Source organism: Hyperoodon ampullatus (genome assembly GCF_949752795.1).
Source record: "Hyperoodon ampullatus genome assembly, chromosome: 7".
In the NCBI taxonomy this organism is placed as follows: Eukaryota; Metazoa; Chordata; class Mammalia; order Artiodactyla; family Ziphiidae; genus Hyperoodon; species Hyperoodon ampullatus.
The window spans coordinates 110,041,788-110,069,304 of NC_136920.1; the positions used below are offsets into that span (position 1 = coordinate 110,041,788).

At 34.1% G+C, this 27,517-nt stretch overlaps 1 protein-coding gene across 1 annotated transcript; it reads left to right on the forward strand.

Annotated features, from left to right (window-relative positions):
- Positions 1-1,986: 1,986 nt before the first annotated feature.
- On the forward strand, positions 1,987-27,492 carry DCUN1D5 (defective in cullin neddylation 1 domain containing 5; the record flags this gene model as incomplete). The annotated part of the gene is made up of 8 exons (XM_079709257.1): positions 1,987-2,069; positions 4,071-4,162; positions 9,247-9,317; positions 9,728-9,819; positions 23,224-23,332; positions 23,418-23,522; positions 25,244-25,346; positions 27,158-27,492. The coding sequence occupies 8 exons, from the start codon at positions 1,987-1,989 to the stop codon at positions 27,211-27,213; spliced, it is 711 nt and encodes a 236-aa protein (XP_079565383.1). The 3' UTR covers positions 27,214-27,492.
- Between the last annotated feature and the right edge of the window lie 25 nt (positions 27,493-27,517).

The window sequence follows — 27,517 nt, forward strand, 5'->3', positions numbered from 1 at the left end:
CCAGAATCTCCAGGTGTGATGGGGTCTTCTTCGTTACATCTGGAAGTGGCTCTTTATGGTCCAGTCACCTGTGAACTCAGTGACAATTATCTGCTCCCCACTCTCATGCAATAAACAACAGTGGAGAAGGGACACGATAACCACAATAAATATTCCTATTTAGAAAAGAAGATGTGCAATAGTCCCGGGTCCATAACAATGCTGGTATCCTGCTAGACAGGCATTATGAGGGTTTCTTATCCTTCAAATAGGCCTTCATTCTGCTCCCTGTAAGGATATCCCTTGAACATTGTCCTCTGAGGTCTTCGTGCATCTCCTTTAGATTTTTATCCCATTTCCTTTGTCCCATTTGGGAAAAGGAATGTTTAGCTTTTGTAGCTCACTTCTTGAAGAAATAAGCTTGGTTATGTCTAATAGGGTTTTGTTATTGTCCTTTGTTTTGTTTTGTGCGATTTTTAAGGCACCTTTTAAATCAACCTTACTGAGGAATGACATTCATACAATAAAAGGCATCCAGTTTTAGTTATACAGTTCAATGAGTTTTGACAAGTATATACACCACCACCTTAATCAAGATATAGAATATTACTATTATCTAAAAAGTTCCCTTGTGCCTCTTGCAGTCAAGTCTTACCCCTCCATCACCACCCCAACCCAAACCCCAAGCATCACTGATAGGTGTCATACACATAATTTTGACTGTTCTAGAATTTTATCAAATATCAGCTTATGTTCAATTTTCCAATTGTCCCATAAATGCCAAAACATTGTTTATGCCATTTGAATAAAGATTCAAGGAAGAACCACATACAGAAAGTGATTGATCTATTTTTTAAATAGCTTTTAAAAATTTCCTACTCTCTCCCTCATTCTAATAATTTGTTGTGGAATCTCGGTCATTTTTCTTGTAGATCTTCTGACGGTCTAGATTTTGCTGATTGCACTGAGTTTTAACAGTTCTCTGTCCTCTACTTACAGATGCTATTTCTTTTTAGAGACTTGATCTTATTTAAAAAAAAATTTTTTTTTTTTTTTTTTGCCTCATGCACTTTTAATTGGGTTGGAGGATTACAGAATTCTAGAACAACGTTCTTTTGATGCTAAGTACAGAGAACTGCATAATCCCTTAGAATTGTCCTTCAAATTCCTCTTTACTAGGTCAGCGATCACCTACTGTCTCTGAAAGGTGAGCTCTGTGAAACAGAAATGGTGGAGCTAAGTTTTAATAAGAGAAAAAGTGATAAGCAGAGGTCAGGGATGACGGAGAAGTGGGGATGGGTAAGTGGGAGGCTGATCGATGGCCCATAAAGAAACATGCATTTAAGGGGTGGGAAACAACCTTAGTTTACCGCACGGAAGAGATCAGAAGTGAAACCTGGTTTACTTTACCAGGTTATTTTTAACGCCAACTGCAGAGTATTAGTGGTTTCATAAGGCCTTTTTGGGGGGTGACATTCAGTATTAGGGCAGGGTGTAAGCTTCGTGAGAAAGGTCTGGATAGACTGGACAACCTAAGGCAGTCAAACGATCAGTACATCCCAATTTCCCCAATCACCGAGTCCACACAGTGTAACCCAGCCGGGCGGAAGGTCGCGGGAACCCACCAGAGCCACGCCCCTCCCGGCGTCCGTCTCTGCGCTTGCGTCACTTCCGGCCCTGGGCGATTCACGTCCGGGTCAGAGTGAGCCTCTTGCTCTCGGAGTGTGTTACTGGTGCAGCTGCCGCGCTGTCCGCGTTCTCTCTTCCCAGTGTGATCGAGCCGCAGTGCCTGCCGGCTAGAAGTACCCGCTGCCTCGAGCAGAGAAGGACGAGGAGGGGACCTGGGAGCGGGCAGCGGCCGGGCTGGGCCGCTCTGGGGAGGGCTGGCGACTCTGCTCCTTCGCTTGCTGCTGTCTCTGGGAACCGGGTGCCAGCACTGAGGAGTCTTCAGCTGACAGCAAGCCCCTTCCCCGGCTCCCCTGCCCGCCCTGCCGGGGAGGGCGGAAGATGCCGGTGAAGAAGAAGAGAAAATCTGGGGTGGCAGCGGCAGTAGCGGAAGACGGGGGCCTCAAAAAGTGTAAAATCTCCAGGTACCACCTTCCCCTACCCTTCAGTCTTACCTCCTCTGCCGCAGGGCTAGAGAAGAAGGAGGCGGGCCGGGTCTCCGGGGCTCGGGCTGGGGAGAGGTGAACCGCCTCTGATAAACCTAGGTGGGAGGCGCGGAACCGCGCGAGTCTGCGCTCGGCTCCACCTCATGTTCGGTTTGTGTGCTCTGGCGCCAGCGAAGGGACTCGGAGAGTCGCCTCACGTTGAGCCTACGTGCCAGGGAGGGTGGGGAAACAGGAATGCGTACGCAAATTGCCCTCTTTCCCGTTACCCCGTACTCCCTTAATCCCTTCCCCCGCCTTCCTTCCAGACCTAGAAGTGAGTACAGATCCGTGCAAGGGTCACATCAAGAATTTCTTTGTAGAGTGTGAAGAAAGGAACAGAGCACGAGGAATTTTGACCTGACAACTGCCATGGGAATGGTAGAAAAAAAGCTCCTTATGCTGTAATTGGCCTCCAAATTTATTATTTGGAGTGATCTAACCCGGACCATCCCACTAGGAGCCCCATTTTCTGGAAGTATAGCGCCTCCACCTGAGCCAAGTCCCTATGTGCGGAGTTGGAAAGGCCCTGCGTGCGTTTTGTTTTTCAGCTATCAGGATGCTGTTAGCTCTCAATATAAATATTAATAATTTGAGAGCTATTGTACTCTGTATCCTCTTGGAGAAAAAGAAAAGGCAGAGCTGTAGTTGTATAGCTCTTTGATCCCCTTGTAGCGTGTCATTAAGGCATTACAGCAACGTTGTATGCTGCAAAAAATCATTGCAATTTAGGTGTGAGAAGTGAGTTTTTAAAATTCCCTTTTCGGGTGTCTTGACTGTATTAGTGGTTGGCACTTAATGTAACAACTTCACCATTTAAAGTAGCCAGCATTATGAAGAAGAGATAATGATAGAACTGTCCTTAAAGAGAGGTCTGCTTAAAATGTGAGGTAGGTTTCTTCTTTAGTCTGCATTATCCTTTTTGTAATTGGTTGAATTTTTTCCCTCATTACTGTGTTTGGCAAAAGAGCCCAAGGGTATTTCTTGGACTATTACTGTAAAAGATACTGCTGTTTTCTTATACCTCTTGATAACTCATACTAGAATTTGACATAGTTACTCCATTAGCTCATATTTTTTTTGAAACATGCAAATTAGTTTTTTGTTACATTAACTTGTAGTAATCTTAATTGTATAATATATCAAAATTATTTAAATTAAGCACATTAAAACTGCGGAGCAGTCAGTATTATTAGAACTCAGGTGATACTTTGCTCTATCAACTTAAAATTTTAAATATGGCACCCTTATTTTATATTACATTATTCAGTTGCAGAAGTTATAGCATTACTAAGTCATTGTCGTAGTGTGGAACCTTGAGAAAAGGTTCTCTGTTCATTAAATCCTCAAGGCTTTGGCCCAATTATTTGAACTGGTATTATCTGTTAGTTTTTTTTTTTTTTCTTTTTAATCTGTGGAATTTAATTATAGCCTTAAGTCCTATATTATCTTTTGTGTTTAAAATATTGATTTAAGCTTGATAGATGATAAATAAACAACTCTTAATATAAAATATTATTCTGAAATATTGATTCACTGAGTATCAAAATATACTTTGTAAGATTTGTTTTCAAATTATACACATATATAATTTCCATACAAATCAGCAGAAGAATCACTGTAAAGATTTATGCCCAACTACCAGTCCTGGATTGAGACCATTAGGTTGAACTTCTCTGTGGTCTTTTGAAATCTGGGGGAAATAATTTTAGTGATATTTTTGGAATTTGATAGTGAGCAAAGTAGCATTTGGGTTTTGTTAGAAATTTTTATATATAGATTACTGTTTCAAATTGCAAATATTTAACAATTCCAATTTTTCCCTATAACACCAACTGTAAAAAAAAATACTTTGGTTTGAATTGAAGTAGTTCATATTGAACTTAGCTTTTCACTAAAAGTTGAGACTTGTTAAAATTCTTAGGCATTTGTGTGTTTTCTAAGCTATTGCAGATCCCAACCCCCTGCTAGACTAATAAGTGGAGAGGAACATTTTTCAAGCAAGAAGTGCCTGGCTTGGTTTTATGAGTATGCAGGTAATGAAATTAATATAAGAAGATAACAGTCACATGCTTTAAAACGTTCTTTTTGGTTTATTCATTTAACAAATTATTTATTGCAGGCCTGCTATGTGTTAGTCCTTTGTGCTGAGATCAGGGTCAAGACAGAGGATTATGTTTGGCTAAGAATTTGGTGCCCTTTCAGGCTGATATTTCTTTAAATATATAATTCAGTATATGTTTAATGGGAGGGGTGAAACTCATTTACTGTTAGTAAAATTTGTAAACAGATTCACTTATTGGTTTACATCCATTGGCTACAGTAGAGTTGGTATTCTGGAAAACACAAAGTATGTAATAAAACATCTTATACCTTATATTTGTTTTTCTTTTCAGTTTTCTTTTGAAATTTTTCTGAACCATAAACTGACATTTTCTGAAACTCTTGGGAGACATAGTAAAAGATTTAAAACTCAGGTATATCATTACATGACAGATTTATCCTTTAATATAATTGTTATTTATTTAGCCATTGATTTCTACTGGAGATGCAATAATAAACAGACTGATATTAGTACAGTGTACTACATGCTATATTAGGAAGATGCACTGTGAGAGTTCATAGGAGAAATGTATAATCCAGCCTTGGAAGTTTCAGGGAAAGCTTCTTGAAGAAGCTAATTTAAACTACAGTAAATCCTGTAAGTGGTGAATGAAGAACTCTAGGCCTAGGGTGAAACTGTAGTTCAGAGGTAAAAGTCAAAGCCTGGGATGAGGCCAAAGAGTTAAGCAAATATATGAAAAAGAACACTTGTTTTCCATTTATTATTAACTTCTTCATAAACATATATGAAAAGAGATTTTTTTTCCCTTAGAATGATTTAGTTCTTTTGGAATTATTGATTTTAAAGTTTGTTTTTCCTTCCTCCCCTTTGTTTCCTTTCTTTTACCTGCCTCCCTGGTTGGGCTTTTTGTTTTGTTTTGTTTTTCCCCTTTTATCACTGTCATTCTCAGAGTGTTTGTTTAGAATAAAAGTGTATATGCAGTCGTTGTCTTGTATTTATTGCTAATCAAGTTAAGGTCTCAAGAGTACTTCGAACTTAAGATTAAGGTTTAGGCTAACTGTATGGAAAATAAGACTATTTTGGAGGACAGTAACTTCACTGTTGGGATCCACTGAGCGATCCCAAAAGTATAATTTAAAAATTGTTTAGTAACAGAACAGATTCTTTCTAGACCAGAAAAACTGCTATTACTGGCATCCCAAGACAACCACTAACCCAAATTAAATAGAGGGAATTCATTTTCTTTTGACCTCCATTTAAAATGTTGACCCAGTATTCAAAATGCCAGTTTTACTGGTATGTATGATAATGATACAGAATCAAAAGGTCAGTCATCTTATTTTGCCTATAAAGGGTACTAGGTACCATAAAATTAGTCAATTTTTTTTTCTTTCATGCTTGCTTGTTTTACTTCTCTTAGGGACTTTCCGGGTAGCATAAGATTTGATTTAAACATTTATTTCCTATACAAGCATTTTTTAATGGCCAGCAAAATAATTGCTATCTTTGTTACAGAAATTGTGCTAATTATATAATTTTTTCCTATGACCATTCTGTTAAGTAGGTGGTGTTATCCTTATTTTCTAGATGAGAAAACTGAGGCTTAGATTAAGTGATTTGTCCAAGATCATACAGTGACAAGAACCTGGATTCAAACTCAGGTCATTCTGACCATAGAGCCTATGCTTTAACTACTACTGTCTTATTTTAAAATATGTACATGGCAGCTAGTTTCTCTTTTACAAAGAAAATATTAGTAAGTGTACTTTAGGTTAACTTATCTTCTGTCCTTCACTGAATGATGCATATTTATTGAGCACTTGTAGGTCAGGCACTGTGCTAAGTGCTGGGAATATAGTGGTAAACAAATCAGACAAGATCCCTGCCCTTGGGGGGACTTGCCTTCTAGCAGGGAAGACAGACAGTAAATAAGTTAAGTAGGTAAGATAATTACAGATTGTGGAGGATTATAAAAGTAATAAATATGGTATGATGCAGGGATAGAAAGTAGAAAGTTGGGATGGACTTTCAAATAAGGTGAATAGGGAAGGCCTCTCTAGAGATTACTTTGGTCAGAGACCTAATTGATAAGGAGGTGCCAGTTGTTTGCCAAATAAACAATAACTGGGATGTCCCTGTTTAAAATGGAGACAATAATTGTGCCACTGAGATAATACATGTTAAGAAAGTACTTAGCACTGTACCTGGTTAAATATAGTCAGAACCCAATAAGTGTCAGTTATTATTAAAAAAGTAATAGTATTGCAGCATCAGATTTACTGGTTGTATATTTTCACAATACTGTTCCAAAATTAACAGTATAGTTCCTAGGTAGTTTATGTTGAAGGTACTGTGTCATTTCATTGAGCAGATTTTTTTTTCCCCCCGAGCATCTGCTATGGCTGGCAATGTTTTAGACCCTGCAGGTATACCTGAGAACATTTCTTTATCATTATTAAAACATCAGAAAATTGATTTTTTTTTAAGTTTTAAAAATGTTTTACCACAAATCTTGTTTATATATTATAGGTCATGTGTGATAAGCCTGATAGTTTTGCCCTTTCATAACACCTCTCATCTTGACTGCTATTTACATCAGCAAGGATTCAGTAATACTTTGGGCCTTTTACTGAACAAAAGCATAAAAAGTGAAAAGGCACTTTTAAGGTCTTACAAAGAATCAGAAAAAAGGTGGGATAGAGTTGCATAATCCTAGTAAGTAACCAGCTGGTAGAGTGAACTAAATCATTTTCATAGATTCTTAAATTGAGTGGAAGCCTATTTTGTGCCTGAAAGAGTCAGTTAAATTCCACTCCAGAGATTTTACCCTGGGAGTAGTTTTATTGAAGAGTTTGTTTCAAGAAGTATAATTGATGTTATGCAATCTGGGGAAAAGAACATTAGTATAGACCTTGTTTTAGATTTAGATTGTTGCTATCATTATTTGCATTGCTTTGTGAAAGTCACTTGTCATTTACAGAAGGGTCTTACATATATATCCATATAACATAATTTAACTTGACTCTTATCAAATTTTAATCACTAATCTCCCATTTTCTAGGGAGGCTATATTTTATGACAGTAACTGATATTTCTTGACATGACTTTCTCTTCTAACTACTAATGATGGCAGCTTTGAGGGCAAGTCTGCTTTCTTGTTGCATTAGAAAAGTTTAGAATATATTTCCATCATGCCTTAAGAAAAAAACTTTTCTTCCATTAAATTTTTAATCTGATTTTTACTTTCATCCAAACCACATATAAGGATTCATATTCAGTATTTTTTAACACCTTAATTGTACATGTGTGCTTTTAAAATTACATAATTAACACATTCTCATAAAACCCTCCAAATATATATTAGGAAGTGAAAGTTTCCTGTAGTTACCACCCCTTCACCTTTTAACACCTCACTGCATAAATAAGTGCAATGCTTATTTAAACTAGAAAATTTTTAAAAAGGTTTTGGTTTCAGACCATGTTGTGAACGTCATCTTAGCAGCCTGGACCTTATCTGAGATAGTAAGAGTTTAACTGGTCACATATTGGATCGTTACATTCTTCTATGAAGAAAAACCATAGGACCTTGGCTTCATGTTGTGCTTGTGAACTAATGGTGGTGATATAAAATGCCACCTGAGCAGCCTTGGTCTAGTCTATGACTTACAAAGCTGGAGTATTTTTAGTCCTTAAGAAAGGAAAACAAGTTTCTCTTAGCTACTTTCACAATAATATTTGAAGACTGTATTTTCTTTCAAAAACCAGGTGTGGTAAACATTTCTATCATATTTTATATTTTAAAATTTGTTTTACCTTCCTCATTATATTAGTTTCAGGTGTACAACATAATGATATATGTATATATCGCAAAATGATCACCACCTGTCACTACACATAGTCACAAATTTTGTTTTCTTGTGATGTGAGCTTTTATGATTCACTCTCTTAGCTACTTTCAAAAACGCAAAACAGTATTATTAACTGTAGTCATCCTGTTACATCCCCAGGACTTACTAAGTTTGGAAGTTTGTACCTTTTGACCACCTTCACCCATTTTGCCCACCCCTGCCTCTGGCAACCACCAGTCTGTTCTCTGTATTTGAGTTTGGGGGGAGGAAGGGGGTTGGTAGATTGCTTATACAAGTCAGCTCATATGGTGTTTGCCTTTCTCTGTCTGACTTGTTTCACTTAGCAAAATGCCCTCAAGGTCCATTCATGTTGTCACAAATTTGTTTTGTCAAGCCGAAAAAGAGACCTAGCAATGATGTAATTACTATATGGGAATCTGATAACATAAAAAATATGAGAATTGGTGTACTGACTTATATTTACTGTTACTAAGGAGAAAAATATAAGAAAAATGTCCTTAATTTTTGGACTAATGATAGACATAGCTAATTGAGGGATTAAGCATTTATTTCTACATTAAGATGACATAATGCTTATGCTTTACTGTCTATTTTAGGACCAAGTAAATAAGGAAAATATCTCATTCTGGAATCTGAATGTTGTAATTTCCTTACATCGTTATTTTCATAGTATATCTTAAAACTAGTAAATTTTATTTGGGTATATTTCAGAAGGCTAATGAATGACCTTCTGTTTCAGTAAGAAACAGATACTCTCCTCTGTTTACTGTCTTGAATTGTGGGTTGGTACTGGCACAGTCAAGTAGAATAAGGAGCTCAAACCTTCTTGTGCTTCTTTATTAATGCATTGTGAAAAATTTTCTTCAGAGGAGGTTCTCAGTAAATGTATTTTTAATGGATAGGTTCAAGTTATTGTACAAGCTAGCGATTGATATTAACGTTGCTTTGTTTTCTATTTCCTTAATTGTTTTTTATAATGTGGTGTTCAAAGAGTATTTCAAAATTAAAAAATTTTTAATCTGGTGACAAGTATTTATACTTTATCAAAGGTATGTCAAAATTCAAATTCAGTTATTCACAAAAAATGTTATGGTGTATTCATAGATGCCTTTAACACGGTGACTTATGTATTATGTTGATATTAAATTATAACAATAAAATATATAAATTATTTTTGTCTTTGAAGGTCCTGATGAAGTTGTAGGGCCAGAAGGAATGGAAAAATTTTGTGAAGACATTGGTGTTGAACCTGAAAATGTATGTTTTATTTCTAAGTAAAATGGAATACAAGTGGGGTATAGCATATTCATAAATTTCTAAAAATTGGAACACTTTAATCTTATCACAAGATTTTGTTTCTTCATGAATATTGTAGATTTTCATTTAGGTTTTTTAAATGTATTTAAATTGGGCACGTGTTCTCTTTCTTGATACAAATGTCATTTGTAATAGAGTAAGAGAGATTCTACCTTCAGAAATTGTTAGAACTTTTTGCTTTTAAGAAATTGGCCCATCTAAATTTTTTTACAGTTAATAATTCCAGAGATTGTACTCTTTAATAGTTAAAGGATGGAAATAGTTGTATAAAAATGCTCTCCATGATAAATATAGACATGATTATCTCTATGCTGACTTTTCCCCTATCCTTTATGTTCTGTTCTTTCCAGATTATTATGTTAGTTTTAGCGTGGAAATTGGAGGCTGAAAGCATGGGATTTTTTACCAAGGAAGAATGGTTAAAGGGGATGACTTCATTACAGTAAGAAATTTTTTTAAAAAACAAATTTGATGGCCTATTTGAAGATTTTAATTGATATTTTGTGCTTCGTAGTTTTTTGGGAGTAAGGTTTCACCTTAAATTAATCAAATTGGTTTGATCTAGAACAATCAGTTTAGGATTGACAAAATTTATATTATGGTCTTTGGCAAAATGAACTGTTACTCCAGTTTTCATATTACCTAAGAAAGAACCTAAGAACAGTTCTATTAAAACTCATTGACTCTCTTGATGGGTGAATTAGAGATTCATGATCAAAGTTATTTACTCACGGTATGTTTGAGTGATAAGGGATTTCCTTCTCAGAATGTAGAATTTTACTACATGAGGAGTTTGTTCTTGGGCAGTCCTAAGCTCTGGGGCCTCCTCTCTCTTCAGTTTTATACTTGACTTAAAAAAGAAATTTGAAATAAAAGAATGTCTATATGTGTATAACTGAGTCACTTTGCTGTACAGCAGAGATTGGCACAACATTGTAAATCAACTCTACTTCAATGCAAAAAAATTTAAAAAAAAGAAATTTGAAGAGAGTTACATGACACTTTTATTATTTCTTTTTTGCCAAATGAATCTCATGAATACAAAAGTAGAAATATTGTTTGGCTCCTGTGCAACCGTTAGTCATTTTACAGTTGTATACTTTCAGTTTAGGATGCTGCCTTGGGACACTTTTATAAGTTATAAAATTGCTTCTTTATAAAAATAATTTGATTTTAGCTTTCCAGAGTAAAGTGTGCTTAGTTTCAGAGTCAGTTAGTAATTGTGTATTAATTTTATATTATGTCATGTTCCTGATGTTCATGCAGGAAGTTATTAATAATCAACATTCTAAAATAGTTAGAGCAAGCATAAATTTATAATATTTTTGAGCCCCAAACTGGAGGTTAATTAGCCATGTGATTTCCTGTTGTGATTATGCTTTTATTAACACACTTAACTGTTCTTTACTCCTTGTTTGCCTATCCTTAAATTTCAAAATACTTGGTTATTTTTTTAAGTGTATTTGTTCATATGAAACTTAAATATTTATATTTGAATTTTCAGTGTCTAATGTTTTGTAATTCTCCTTTTGAACCAGCATTAACATTTAGACATTTTGTGTGTGTGTGTATGTGTGTGTCTGTGTATATATATATATATGTGTGTGTATGTATACACATACACACATATGTATATGTATATATATTTGTTTAATGTAAAAATCTTTGCTCATATGAACCAAATCATAGTTCCTAGAATAGAACATAAAATCAACCCTCTCACTTTTATTACTTATAAGTGAGATGAGGAGTCTGAGACTCAGAGAGGTGAAGAAAATTTTTGCCAGAGTTTACATAGTTCTTAGTGGCAGAGCTAGGACGTAGAATTTAAATTTCCTGAATACCAGTCTACCATACTGTACTTCCTATTGCATCATCCCTTTATGTATATTCCTTTGTTACATTCTTTATAAAATAGAAGGCCATTATTAACTTTTAAAATCATAGTATTTATAACCAAGACTGCCATTCATCTAGGTGTCATAACATGCCAAATTAAAATGTTGATTCTGAAATTCTTTGAGCTATTTCTCACCATTTAATTAGCTTTATAGAGAAAGACAAAATATACAAGATTATGCAAAGAATATAAACTAATTTCATGTAGCTCAGTCTGTTTTATTAAAATTTATATCAGTTGTTGCATGGCTTGTCAATTGTAAGACATTTTATTTGGCATTACAACTGCTTTATGTACTATTCCTACTGCTTTTTTGTCTATTGCTTTTTAAAATATCTCAGCTAACAACTGTTTGTATATTTTTAAACCAAAAGTTTCTAATTATTTATGTTTTTGAATTACTTGATATAAAGAGCCTCTGTATAACACAAATATGTAAACACAAAGTGTTTCTAGTATTTACTTTTGAATAATTAGCATATGGCCTTGGGTATATGCTAGGGAAATTGATGAACCCATGCACATGTTGTTTATTAGCATATCTTTCCAACAGGAAGTTCACAGGCTTTACAAAATAAAAGCAATATTTAGGACTTAAAATTGACCCAGAGGTTTCTGTTTCATTCATTTATTATCCCCTGCCCATCTGCTTAGAACTCTATAGTGTAGATCTTTAAAGCTACTAAAATTAGGCAAGCATTCTTGACTGGGAAAATAGTTATTTTTTTTTTTACCCCCAATGATCTAGATTGCTTTGTTGAAGTACAGAGTATCTTCTCTTAATTGGCTAAGTCTTATTACTCCCTGAATCTTCTTGTAAAGAACTTGCTAGGAATAAAATAGTTTAAAATGTAAACCAATAGAGACAAAAGAATCTATAAAACTTGTTTTTTAAAAAAATGTATAGTCGTCTAGTATACTTGGTTTTATATAATCATTATAAAATGTAAAATTTCACAGACTTGATTCCTTTTATAGATTTTTCATATTCTTAGGATTTAATATAATGTGGACATAGTTATTTGATGGTTCCTAAATCATCTTAATGTAGTTATCAATTGTTTCAAATTAATGAATTTTAACACGTAGAAAACTTTAAGTAGAGCTCTGCTAAAGAATAGAAACAGTCTAGTAGTTAAAATGTATATTATGGTCAAGAATAGGGGACTGTCATAATCATGGTTAATTATAATCTGTAATTGTATAATGCTTAACAGTTTTCAGAATACTATTTTTTTAACATTTATTTATTTTAAAGCTGTTATTCATACAGACTTTCCACAACTGCATTGTCCTTTTCTTTTGTGTGAAAGAATTTATGGGTATGAATTTGTATATAATTGGATTAGAATGGCCATTTTTTTAAGTTTCGGGGATGTAATTGCCATATCCTTTCCAGATACTTTGCTCTATTTCATTTTCATCATTGTTTAATAATAGTCAGATTTCCCTTCAAGTCAGATTTAATTTAGGAGATATTTAAACACCTATTTTATCTAAAGTACTGTGCTGCTTACTGATGATCACAGTGAGGCATGGGACACAGCTCTGCCCCTTAGTTACATTTCAGTAGGGCGGGAAAGGCATTACTGCAACCATACTGTAACCATAGGCATACTGTAACCATTAATCCAGGTGGGATGGGACAAGTACTAGAGTAAAAGTACCAAATACTATGAAAGCACAACTGCTAAAGAGGTTAATTCCAGCTGAGTAGATGGGAAAGTCTTTACTGTAGGTGTGGCATTTGAACTGGACCTTGAAGAATGATTAGGATTTTGATGGTTGAGGGTATAGGAAAATGTTGTTTCAAGAAGAAATTGTGAGCAGAGCCTTGAGAAAAGAAAACATATGTCTAGTTTGCTAGAATCAAAAGGTACATAAAGAAAATTGACAGAGTAGTTTTAAACTCCAGATAGTTGGGATAATGGCTACATTATGCAGGGCTTTGACTAATATGTTGAGAGAGTTCAAACCATATGTTTTAGCTTGGGAAGCCATCAGAGATTTTTGAGCATAGGAATCATCAAAGATTTGGGGGATAGTTTTCAATAGAGGAGTTTTGTTTTGTTTTTTTTTTTTAGGTCATAGACTCTTTTGAGAACCTTAGGAAAACTGTGGACCTTATCCCCATTAAGATGCACATTTGTAGAGGCAAGATTCCAAGGATACTTGAAAATTTTATTCTGGCATACCTTACTGGAGCGGATAACTTTTCTCATATCTACTAGCTGAAAGTTTGTTGTTGGAGCATCTACCATGCTGTTAGAGAAAATTGTGGGCATATATCTTTGACAAGAGTATACTTGATTATGATAATGAAACAAAGAGCCAAAAGGATAGCATCTGACAAGAATGGTAGTAACTAAGCTGTCTGCCAGTAGACTACAGGTTGTACACCTTCTGGTCTCCATCATATTGAGCCCTGTACTTTGAAGATTATAGGCTTAACTGGCTTCATTTTCTTTAGGAGAGAGGAATGGGGAACATTTGTACAATTTTTTTGGTGGGAGTGGAAGAGTTGAATAGATTGGATGCTGTGGTGTCTGTGGTGTATGACTATCATTCACTTAGCATTTTGGGCCCAAGTACTAATTGCCATTGGCATTCTTCCCCGCTGCTCTCCCCCAGAGTCATCAAAACAATTTCAAAATGCCCCCGCTCCACATTTCCAAATACCCGCCAGAGATGGATTAATTGTATCGTTCGGATTGATGCACCTGATTCAGAGAAAGTTCTAGTCTATGGCCATACCACTCTCAATGCGCCCAGTCTTGTCAGAGAAAGTTCTAAATCCATAACCTGGTGAATAAAATTCTTCCTGTTATACATCAGTGTGTCATGGCATTCTTATTGACTTAATAATTAAGGAAGATAACCTCACTTAGATCTAATATATAAATGAAAATTTTTTCTCATGTTAAAGGTCTTAAATGAAGCAGAAATACAGAAGCCTCTCGTTAATCAGATGTTTAACAATACTCATTAAATTAAATCCCAAGCCTTCATGTTGAAATTTAAACCCATTTCACTGATTCTAACAGCAGTGACCTTGGAGATTGCTGTCATATAGTGCCAGTGTTCCCTAAAATCTGTGTGGTTTTATTTGATTGTTATTTTAAAAAGTGCTATTCTTACTTTCCATGCTACACTAGTTAAGTGTGCTTTTTTTAGTTCAGGGGAAATAGTCTTTCTAAACTTGACAAGTTAAGAGGTATCAACATTATTAACTCTTGTGAGTCTATTTTGGGGCTAGATTAAATATAAGAATTGTGTTTAACTGCTTGGGCATGATTACTGGTTTTGCTGGGTCTGGTCACGGTCTTTATGATGTTGGTAATAGATACGGAAGTTCATGCTCTTATTTTTTTCACTCTTCTCCAAGAAGAAAACATTAATTGTCAGTTCTATTAAATTATTTCTCAACTGAAAGATGTAGATAAGCGATTATAATGATAAGAAATAGTTTGGAGAGAGCCACCAATGTGAAGATGATTTTTCAGCCATTTGCCTCAAAAGGAGCCTATCAAGCTGAGAACTGTGCTGCGCATTTAATACCCGATTCTCATTTAATCTTACGGTTGTCTCTTACTGTTTTTGTGGTTTTAAAATGGGAAACAGATTGGTAAAGGTTACGTAACTTGCCTAAAGCCACATGACTGGAAAGTGGAGAAATTGGAATTTTAACTGGTCTCTATTTGACTTGAAACTTCATTCTTTATCTCTGTCTTAAGCTTGTTGAGATCATATCCTAAGTAATATTGTTGCTTTATGTACCTATGGAATGTAAAGTATTCGGGAAGGATTGTAATCTCTTGGATTCTTATCTCCTTGAGAGACTTGTCAGTCACTACCTACACACTTTACAATTTTGTTTGAACTACAGTTTTCCACTAACCTTTCCCCAGGTAGGAATTTTGAAACTTCTTATAATTAAATTAATATATCACCTACTTTGTGGTTTATTATTTAACATAATTTTGTTAAATAATACTTTTATTTAACAAATAATTTTGGAATGCTTCTATATGCCAGGCCCCATGTTAATATGCCACGAGGATGATTTTCAAACTCTGGTGGTAGTGAGAGAAATAACTTTTGAAAGTAGGGAGGTATCCTTTAACTTGTTTGCCTTCCTGAATCGCAAGTCTGTTAAGATTCTGCATGAGATTTTGTGTGAAAATGTGAGTCACATCACTAAAAAAAATGTGAAAAGCACTGCTTCAGGAAGCTACAAAGATTTACAGAAAATGAGGTCCCTACCTAAAATAGATCATGATGGGGAAGGGAGTACATGTAGCTAGCTACTTTAGTACTAGTACCTTCTGAACATTTTCAGTTGATAACTGGAGATATTGAAGACTTCATTTCCTAATTTTCAAACAGCTTAATAGTAGCATATAATCTGAGAATTTGTTTCTTTTGTGTATTCTTCTGGTAGAAGTTAACTGCATTTTCAACTTTCATTAAAACTTTTTCATATAATGAAGAATTTTTGTACTAATAGAAGCCATTTATTGAAATAGGAAGTAATACATTTCTAATAAATGGTAAGATTAAATTTTTCTTGTTTCTGCATGAAACATTTTGTGCACTCATTCATATGCAAGGAACTAGGCCCCAGACAAATTAGATGATTAACTTATCCAAATTTTGATTTTTGTTCCTGGCAGTTATGGCATCCTAAATGTGCAAACAAACCATTTCCAATGTTAAACAGTTAAATGTCGGATAAAATATTAAAGCATCTTTTAAAAAAACACACCTGGACTTGACTGTAAATTAAGGAAAATAATCAGAGGCCAGAATTTATAAGAGATGGTGATTCCATAGGGATCTACGGAGCTGGCATTTACCCTGAGGATACCTACCTATTCTTAGTCACCTAGGATCTGGCCATTTATCTGTGCGTGTTGGGAACTGGAGACAAATTGCAAGGAGAATCAGATCAAAACCTCCTACATTTAGTCATTGATGCCAAACCTACCCAATAGATGGAGACTTGATTGCTTGGGCTTGGTTCTGCATATACAGTTGGAGGCAGAGGGCTTCTGGTTGAGAGAATTCCTAATTAAAAGCTCTTTGTGGGTAGTTCCCCAGTGGCCTAGTGGTTAGGATTCCGGGATTTCACTGCTGTGGCCCGGGTTCAGTCCCTGGTGGGGAACTGAGAACCCACAAGCCACACGGCATGGCTCTTCGTCAGATTTAGGCACAATCCAGAAACTTATTTTGGAATTGTCCCAGGTAATCAGTACTCCCATGTGTTTCGTGGAAGCAATTCTTCTGTACAGGAAAGCATTTTAAACAGAAGCCTCAATTTCTGCAGAAAAAATTTCAGTGATCATTAACAATCAGAAATCACTAAACAAGTTGGGAAACAGATCTTAAACTTTAAAATAAGACTTAAAGCCTAGTATTTTGAATAATTATAATCTCAGTATAAAATAACTACATTTAATGTGTTTTAAAAGAAAAAAGAGGAATGGTCTCAGATGATCAGATTTCAGATAATTACATTTCTAAATGTGAAATATATAAAAGATTTAAAACTCAATAGGTGAGCTGCAGAGGAGATAGATGTAAATAAAATAGGAATCAGTGACCTACAATATCTGAGGAAAACAGGAAAGAGGTTAAGAGCTATAGTGGATAAATTTTTTTTTTTACTGTTAAGTTTTGAGAGTTTTCTCTATATTCTAGATTTAATTCCTTCATTGAATATGTGGTTTGCAAATATTTTCTCCCCCTCTGTAGCTTGTGTTTTCATTCTCTTACAAGGACTTCTGCAGAGCAAAAGTTTTAAATTTTGATGATGTCCAGTTTATCAGTTTTTCCTTTTTATGTGTTTTTGGTGTCAAGTCTAAGAATTATTTGCCTAGCTCTAGATCCCGAGAATTTTTTTCTTACTTTTTTTTCTAGAAGGTTTATATTTTTACATTTTACTTTTAAATCAGTAATCCATTTGGAGTTGATTTCTTTAAAAAGTATGAAACTTAGATTTTGGTTTATTTCTTTACCTGTGGATGTCCACTTGCACCAGTACCATTTGTTGAAAAAGCTCTTTCTCCTATTGAATTGCTTCACACTTTTGTCAAAAATCATTTGGGCATATTTGTATGGTCTGTTTCTAGGTTCTCTATTCTGTTCTGTTGATCTTCTTCCACTACCACACAGTGTGGATTACTTTAGCTACATACTAAGTCTTGAAGTCAGGTAGACTGATTCATCTTTTTTCAAAATTTTTAGCTACTACAGTTTCTTTGTTTTTCCAAAAATTTTAGAATAATCTTCTATATTTACAAAAAAAAATCTTACTGAGGTTCTTGTTAAACTGAATGTGAATTTCAGAAGAATTACATCTTTACTTTTTTGACTCTTCAATTCATGGAAGATATGTCTCCATTTATTTAAGTGTTTGGTTTCTTTCATCAGTCTTGTGTCAAACATACGTCCTGTACATGTTTTGTAAGAATTAAACCTAAATATTTCATCTTTATTTTGACCACTGTAAGTAGTATTATATGTTTAATTTTAGCATCCGCATGTTCATTATTAATATATGGAAATATAATTGATTTTTGTATGTCCTGTGACCTGTCTGAACTCACTTATTCTAAGATTCTTTTGTGTGTATTCCTTGTGTTTTCCACAGACAGTCATGTCATATGATTATGACGTGAAATAGGGAGAGTTTTATTTTTTTTCTGGTCTGTATGCCCTTTATTTCCTTTCCTTGAAATATTGCATTGGCTAGAACTTCTACTACTGTTTTGAATAAGTGTGGTGAGTGCAGACATCCTTTTTTGGCTCCCCATGTTGAGGTAAAAATGTCAGTCTTTCACCATTAAGTACTTTTTCTGGTAGGTTGTTTGTAGGTGCTCTTTACCAAGTTAAGGGAGTTCTCCTCTATTTCTGTTTTTCTGTGAGTTTTAACATGAATAGATATTAAATATTTTTTCTGCATTAAATCATATAATCATGTAATTTTTCTTTTTTTAGCCTATGAGTGTGATTACATTGATTTTTGATTACTGAATCAATCTTGCATACCTGGAATAAATCCCACTTGATCATGGTGTATAATTATTTTTACATACTTCTTAATTCTTCTTGCTAATATTTTATTATGGCTTCATGAGGGATATTGGTCTGTAATTTTATTTTCTTTCTTTTTCTTATTTAGTGAGGTACAATTGACATATATAACATTATATTAGTTTCAGGTGTACAACATAATGATTCAGTATTTGTATACATTGCAAAATGCTCACCGCAATAAGTCTAGTTAACATCCGTCAGTATACATAGCCATAAATTTTTTTTTTCTTGTGATGATTTTTTTAAAATACTGTATTTTTCTGGTTTTGCTGTTAAGGTGATACTGGCTTTATAAAATGAATTGGGAAGTTTTTCCTTATACTTTATTCTTTGAAGGAGGCTGTAGAATTGGTCTTCAAAGATTGGTGGAATTCTCCAGTGAAACCACCTGAGCCTGTAGATGTCTTTTATAGATGTTTTTAACTTTTGAATTCAATTTATTAATAATTAAATAGTTACATACTCAAATAGTTAAAATTTTGAGTGTTGTAGTTCTTTTGTTTTTAAGGAATTGGTCCATTTCATCTTAAGTTGTCAAATTTATATCCTTTTGATATCTGCAGGTCTGTAATGATATCCTTTGTTTCATCCCTGATGTTGGTAATCTCTGTCTTCTCTTTTTTCTTTGTCATTCTTGCTAGAGACTTGTCAATTTCACTGATCTTTTCCAAAGAATCACATCTTTGTTTCATTGATTTTTTTCTCTAGAAAAGATTCCAAAGGTAGGAGCTTAGATTATTGATTGAGACTTTTTCTCTTTTCTGATGTTTATATTTAGTGCTATAAATTTCCCTGTCAGCACTGCTTTGTGTCTCACAAAATTTGGTATGTTTTTTCATTTTCATTCAGTTCAGTATATTTTTTGGTTTCCATTGAGACTTGCTCTCACCCATGGATTATTTAGGAGTTGGCTGTTTAGTTTCTAAGTGTTATTTTTAGTTGGGTTTCATTGCAGTCAGAGGACATATTCTGTGTGATTTCAATTCTTTTATATCTGTCAAGGTTTGTTTATGGCTCAGGATTGAAAAGAATAAATATTTTGTTGCCATTGAATAGAATGTTCTATTAATGTCAATTAGATCATGTTGATTGATGGGCTGTTGAATTCTTCTATACATCTGCTGATGTTCTGTGTAGTTGTTCTCTCAATTGCTGAGAGAGAGGTGTGGAAATCTGTAATTATAATTGTGAATTTGTTTATTTCCCCTTTCAGTTCTATAAGTTTTTGTCTCATATTTTGCAGCTCCATTGTCTGGTGCATACATTTAGGATTGTTATGTCTTGGTGGATTGACCTTTTGTCATTATGTAATGTTCTTCTCTATTCTGTTAATTTCTTTGCTCTGAAGTCTACATTAGCTGATATTAGTGTAGCCACCCCTCTTTTGATTGTTTCTACAATATATCTTTTTCCGTTCTTTTACTTTCAATCTGCCTATATTATGTTTGAAGTCAGTTTCTTCTAAATAGCAGAGTTAGGTTTTTTTTTTTTTGACCTACTCTGTCAATCTCTGTCTTATAATTGTTATATTTAGACTACTTATATTTAATGTAATTATTGATATATTAGGGTTTAAGTCTGCCCTGTATTTTATAATTCAAAAAGTTCCATTTGGTTCTTTTTATATATTTCTTTCCTTAGACTTTGTATTTCTTTGCTGGTAGTGTCTATCTTTTCATTTGTTTTAATTCGTTCATGATTGCTTATTGAAGCATTTTTATAATAGCTGCTTTAAAATCTGTGTCAAGTAATTCTAAACATCTCTATCATTTCAGTGTTTGCATCTATTGATTGTCTTTTTCCTTTCTTTTTGAGATCTTGGTTCTCACTATGGCAAGCAATTATTTTTTCTTCTCTATTGAAACCTGGAAGATTTGAGTATTACATTATGAAACTCTGGATCTTATTTAAGCCTCTGTTTTAGCTAGCTTCCTCTCATACCACTTCAGCAGGAAAAGTGAGGGCCACTACCTTATTACTTCTAGCCTATAGAAATCGAAGTTCCTCACTCTGCATCTGTTGACATCTGAGGAGGGAAGTCCTCATTACCGTTAGCAGACATGAGAGTTTTAGGTCCCACTAGGCCTCCACTGATACTTTCTTGTTCCCCAAAAAGTTTCTATTGACACTACTAGGGTGGTGGCCTTGTTCCTGCAGTGATGGTGAAAGCCCTGACTCTTTATAAATCCTTCTCTGACACTACCTCAGGTCAGAGGAGGATTGGCTGCTTTTTACTAACTGGTGGGAGTGGAAGTTCATGTTCCCCATGTGGTTTACACTACTGACACTGCAGAATTTGAGAGGGCAGACTCCTTGTACTCTGGTGAGGGTAGACCGTTCAGGTCCCCATTCAGTCTTTGCTGGCATTGCTGGGGTTTGAGCCAGTTTTTTCGTTGGTGTTTGATAGGAGAAGAATGTTTCTTTCTAATGTTTTCTGTCTTGTTAGGCTGCTTACTTTTGACTAGCGGGAGAGCAGGCCTTTTGTTTGTTTGTTTTGTTTGTTTGTCTGCCCTCATTGGCATTTCCGTTTTTCTGACTCCTTCATCTCCAAGTCTGGGATAGACAAGGCAAAATGAAAACCCAGGGAACATACAACTGTGTTGTTTCTCAGATTCTTTCAGAGTCTTCTTATGTTTGTTTTATATTTAATGTCTAGGGCTTTTAGTTGAATTAGCAGGAGAGATAGGGAAGAGAACATTTACTTCATCTTCCTAAAAGTAGAAATTATTTCTTTTATTTATTTTATTAAAAAGCAAACCTTCCGCCCTCCTTCACTATCCCACTTTAGAGCTCTTGTCTCTGCTCCATTTTAGTACCAGACTCTTTGAAAGCAATTGTCTATGCTTATTTTCTCCAGTTTCTCTCTTCCTGTTCTTTCTTTTAAACCTATTCTAGCAAAACTTTTATCCCTGTGACTCCTCTGAAACCACTCCTGTTAAGGCATCATTTACAAGTGAATAATGAAACCAATAATACTTACAAAACTGTGGCTGAAGCTAAAATTGTACTAGGGAGGTCTATAGTGTTAAATGTTATATTAAAAGAGAAGAAAAGCCTGAAACCAAATGAACTGGTATCTAATTTAAGAAGTTAGAAAAAGGATTAACCCAAAGAAAGCAGAAGAGATAAAAAGATGTCCAGACCTTAGTAAAATAGGAAAAAGATACAATTGAGAGAATTAAATTATGGCAAGGTGATTAAGAAAAGCAAAGAAAAGGCAAAAATATATAAATATAATAATCATATTAGAAAATATTATAAATATTTTAATTGGCATATTTAAATAAAATTATATATGAAATAAATGATCAGAAAAGTGTATAAATGACCAAAACTGATTCAAAAAGACATAGAAAATCTGAATGGTCTGATAGCCATTTAAAATGCTGATTTAGTAATTAAAAGGTTTTCCTTCCCTCAATGAAAAGGCCCAGGTGGATTTTCAGTTGCTGAGTTTGGACAAATCCTAATTCCAGTGTTCAGTAAACTTTTTCAGAAAACAGAAGAAAGGGTACTATTTCTCTTTTTTTTTTTTTTGAAGCTTATGGTATAAGCTTGTTATAAAACTAGAAAAGAGAGTGACAGAATAAAATTTACAAACCAGTCTCGCTTACTAACATAGCAAGATATCTAGCAGTGTATAAAATAGGTAACATGACCAAGTTTGGCTTATTCTAAGAATGCAAGAGTTAAGTAACACTAGAAATTTATTCAGATATTTACACCTTAATAAAACAATAAGTTACTACACATCACAATGTTGATTTAGAATAGTGAAAGTCTTGGTTAAAGCTGAGAATGCTAGGTGTCTACATCATGAGTACTAAAATTCAGTTTTGAGTGGAATACAGTTGGTCACAGTAGATGGCACAACTAATTTGATCGGAGGGAGTCAGATGATCTCAGAGAACGCAAACTGTGAGTTAGGTTTTGATGAGTAATATTTTGTCGAAATGTTAGAAGGAACAGCATATCAAGTAGATAAAATAATGTGTGCTAAAGCATAGCTATGACATTTGGGAATGGGAAGTGAAATTATAACTAGAGCACAGTTATATTTTAAGGATATTGGGCCCTGGCAGGAGATGAGACTGGAGATTTGTGCCAATTGTGAAAGACTTTGTCTGCCTTGCTTCTTCCTAAGTAGGGGAATATATCAACCCAGGGAGAGTCAGAAAGCCAGTAAATATTTTTGAACATTCCATCTCTTTAGCTTCTTATACTTCATGTCTTATCTTAAGAAATAACATGTATTACTTGTTTGCATTCTTTTGTATATGTGCCTTATGTGAAGTTAGGTGCTATCACTGATTTACTTTGATTTTTTGTTTACTAAAAATGTAGGAATCTGAGTTTATGACTGAATCACTAATGTATTTCCTCTGGGTTATATACTAAACTTATAAAAGCAATCATGGCTAATCTCTTTCACCAAGCTGGTGCCTAAGAACTTCCCAGTGAAATTTGTATCAGAGGCCTGATTAATTTTATTCTGTCATCTTTATTTGTGGTAAAAGCACATTTTAGTACATCTCTTTTTGTCAAATATTTGTGATTTTATTCGAGTTTTTGATGGAGTTGTGTTTTTTTTTTAAAGAAAAGTTATTGGAGTGAACTTTCATTGATTGCCAGATTTTCTTTTTCTTTTATCATTTTTCCTTTTTGTATTGCATTGGTAGACACAAGGCAATAGTTTGTTATTCTAAATTTGTGAATCAGAGAATTTTAAACCTAAATTAACTTCATAAATGTGCTCACTTTTTTCTTTAATGCATTCCTTCTAACCCCTAAAGATGCTTTTATTTAATTTTCTTAATTATGTAATATGTTTGATTTTTTTAATTTAAGGTGTGACTGCACAGAAAAGTTACAGAACAAATTTGACTTTTTGCGCTCACAGTTGAATGATATTTCTTCATTTAAGAATATCTACAGATATGCCTTTGATTTTGCAAGGGTAGGTGGAATTTCCATGTTTTCAATTTTAATATTTTTTTAATCTTGAAACCACACTTAGGAAAACTTATTTACCTTTATTGTAGGATAAAGATCAGAGAAGCCTTGATATTGATACAGCAAAGTCTATGTTAGCTCTTCTCCTTGGGAGGACATGGCCACTGTTTTCAGTATTTTACCAGTACCTGGAGGTATGTATGTGTTTTTATTTTTAAAATAATATTTTAAAACTTAAGCAGATTGAAAATATACCTTTAATTGAGGAAAAACAAGTAGATTTTTTAATACTGTGCTTTTTAAAAATTCTGCTTAAGTGTTTGAAAATTTGTTAAAGTGTGTACATATCCGCTGTCACTTTTAGACATGAGTTCATGTTCATTAACATATTCTGTACATAAGTTCATTTTTATTCCCTGCCTTGCAACCCCACCCCCCCAAAAAAAAGAGATTAAAAAGAAACCTTCAAGAAATATATTTTAGCGCAGACATCCTTCATGTAAAATTAGTTTCTTGGGATTTCTGCAGGAGAGAATTTATGCTAGTGCACAAATCTCAAGCTTTCTAAATCAGGTTTCTCTCTGTTATACAGGGTATTAGGCTGAAAAAATCAATATAAGAGAACCAATTTTAGTATTAAAACTTAGGCTCTATCTAAAGAATTAGAATAAACTTTATGTCCACAAATATGAGGGTGTACTTAAATATAGTGATTACTGAGAAATGTATGCTGAATTTATTTAAGAAAGTATTCTTTTAGAAGCTTTATCATAGCACCTTCTGTATGTGGTGGTTTGAAGAAGATACTGTCCTTTTTTTCATTGCTTTCTTTAGTTTCCTAACTGTTTTTGTGCTTCTTTCTATTTTATTTTGTTTATTTCATTTCATTTTATTTTTTTGTATACTTCTCACCGTTTCTTGAATACAGATGCTTTTGCTTTGAAAATAATTTCTCATAAAGCTGGTTGTTTATCAAAACAAGTTCCCCAGATTAGTTTCGTTTAAAACTTGTGATAAGAGACAGTGGTATAAGAAGGTCTTATGTGAATGGGTTTGTGCACACTTAAATCTTTAAGCCTAATAAAGTAGATTGGTTGATGGATGTTATCAATCTTCCTCATATTAGTAGTCTTGGGGCAACGATAAGTATAACTCTGTAAAAATATTCCCCTCTAAAAGGAGCTGAGAGAAGTAAATATTTTCAAATGCTTGTTATGTGGAGGGTGTTTGACATACATTATCTTTTTAAATCTTTATAACACCATTTTGAATTATGTTTTATCTCCACTTAGCCAATGAATAGCTTTCCCAAGGTCACTCAAGTAGCAGAAGTGAGATTTGAACCCAAGTCTATACCCTTTCCATTGCCTCCAAAGATGCCAACTTCAAAATGTGCTAAACAATAAATCTTACGTAAAGAAATGATTTAATGAGAAGCAGTAGGAGGGAATTTACTGTGTTAGGAAACATTGTATAGCTTGATCTCATTGGTGATTACATAAGCATATACATTGGTAAAACTTTCTTGAGTTTTACCCTTACTATTAGTGCCCTTGACACTCATGTTATTCCTCAAGAATGAAAGGAGGGGACTTCCCTGGCAGTGTAGCGGATAAAATCCATGCTTCCACTGCAGGGGTTGGATCCCTAGTGGGGGAACTAAGATCCCGCATGCCGTGCCCCTCCCCCCCCAAAAAATTAAAGAATGAAAGAAAAATAAAGGAAAAAATAAATTTGATGAAGTTGACATCTAAATGACCCTGAGGATTCTCTTAGAAACACAAATAATTAAAAGAGGAATAAATGTTTTAGGAAAGACTAAATCACAAAAAGAAGGTTATAACTGTATTTATTGAAGTCAAGTCCTAATAAATAGTGCTTGTTCTGTAATCCAAAATTTATATCATTTCTACAGCAATCAAAGTATCGCGTTATGAACAAAGATCAGTGGTACAATGTGTTAGAATTCAGCAGAACAGTCCATGCCGATCTTAGTAACTATGATGAAGATGGTGCTTGTAAGTATAATATAATGTTTTCCTATGAAAGTAAAATTCTTAAAACTATTGAATGAGAACGTGGATTTGTGTGGCATTACCATAAAGGATTTAAACTTCCTAACAATTTCTTACTTAATTGTGTGGGAAGTGTGGAGAAGGCAGGTGTAGAAGGTAGAGAACTTAGATTGAGCAACATTATAAAATCTGTGCTGGTAAATGAAATATTTTCAGTTACTTGGTAGCTAAATTTAGAATATAATTTCTGCAGCTGGAAGCTAAAATTCTGCTTTATTCCTGCCTTTCCTGGCATTTTCCTATGAAAGAAAAGTATAGTCATGATTTTAAAAATAGGAAAGCAAAACCTCAGGTACAATAGCAGAAGCTTTAAAATTAATATCATAATAGCCATTCACAATATGGCAAATGATGTCAAAGTAACTTCCCTCAGGAATTATTGAGTAAACAGGAAATGAAATATTTACAATTTTTTAATCCTTCAAATTAAAATATGTATCCATCCCCTTCACTGGAAAATCCAGAATGCCATAAAAATAGAACTTTGAAGTAATGATAAATTATTTAGATAAGCCAAACGAATTCTCACGATAAATTAAGTTTTTATTTCCCACCACCAGTTTGGTTGCATATGTTGTTTTAATGTTATGAAGGGTTACATAGAAAAGATACATTCCTATAAATGTAAACTGAAATTATGGACTTATTTTTGTGACACTGAAGAAACAAAATGCTGAAGAAGGAATAACTTTATTTCTTTCTATATATATTGTGTCTTCCCCCTACAAAATGGTATAAAATTTAATATTTTTAGAAATAATACCTTACAGCAGTAAACTGGCAGCCCAAGGACTATGTCTGGCCTGCAAATGTGTATTTTCATGTGCATTTGAGTCAACATTATAACTGAGGCATTTTGTATAAAAATACAGCTTCTGGATTTGCTTGAAAATTTAGAAAATCTGACAAAACTGTTCCTGTGTTCTTTTATAGGAATTAAGCTGGAACCAAGTAGTAGCTTATGTCGGACTTGTGTTCTGGTGTGCTGGTCCACAGTATGCCAACAACTAGGTTGCTTTTCAGTTGCAATTTATTATTATGCTGGTCTGCTGTTTTTCTTACAGTAGAGAAATATGTCTATCAAAAGCAAGAGAAAAAGTGAGACCACCAGAGGGTTGTGTGCTTTAAGAAGAATAGGGCAAGCATATTTCTTTGGGGCAATGAGTTTCCTACATTTACAAAAAATAAACAGTGAGCTTATTTAAACTACCTATCTGACTTTTGTAAGTAAATGAATTTGAACCCCCTGCGTTATAAAAATATCTTTTTACAATAGTTCTTAAGTCAGGTATTTGTTAGGTACTTGCTTTGTGTTCAGATTTATACTAGGTCCTATTACTGGAACAATATTTAAGTCTCTGATATGGCCACACCTTCAATAAACTTACAAACCTCTTGGTGAGGTAACAGAAATACTACATTAAACACTTTTCAGATTGTTTAATAATTAAATGGCAGAAAGCTGTGGGCAGTTTGAAAAAGGGAGAGGTTAATATTGACTTAGTATTGGAGAGTTCATGAAACAAATCTTGAGAAGGTTTCTACAGATATCTATTGTGGAAAGTCCCTTATGTCAAAAAAAAAAAAAGGCTAAGAAAGCACTCATTAAGTAGAACAGGGAGGCTGAAAGGAAACCACCTGGAGAAGGGAAGGGTCAGTTCTCTATCATCACCACAGAGTTTGTGGGGAGTTTGTTTTATAGTTGGAGAGATGTGTTCCCTGAACTCTAATAAAATTGCTCCTTTTATTTCTAGGGCCTGTTCTTCTTGATGAATTTGTCGAGTGGCAGAAAGTTCGTCAAACGTCATAGCAAGAACTATTGTGAAGAAAATGCAAACCTTTAGATCCTTACGTGTGTACAAGCTAATGAGACGAGGAAAAAAAGAAAAAACCAAAGGGGTGCATTTTCACTCATATGAAAGACTTCTTATAGTACTTTTTTTTCCTTTTTTTTAAAGGAAGTTTTCTTGTTACATGTTACGGGCATTGAGCCACACATCTTCCGAGACTGAATATTGAAGTTTTTGTTTTGAGTTATGTTTATAACATTTATTTCAGAACAATAAAGATTCAGATTTGTGACAAAGGCCTTAAAGTGAAGATGTCCCTTGAGT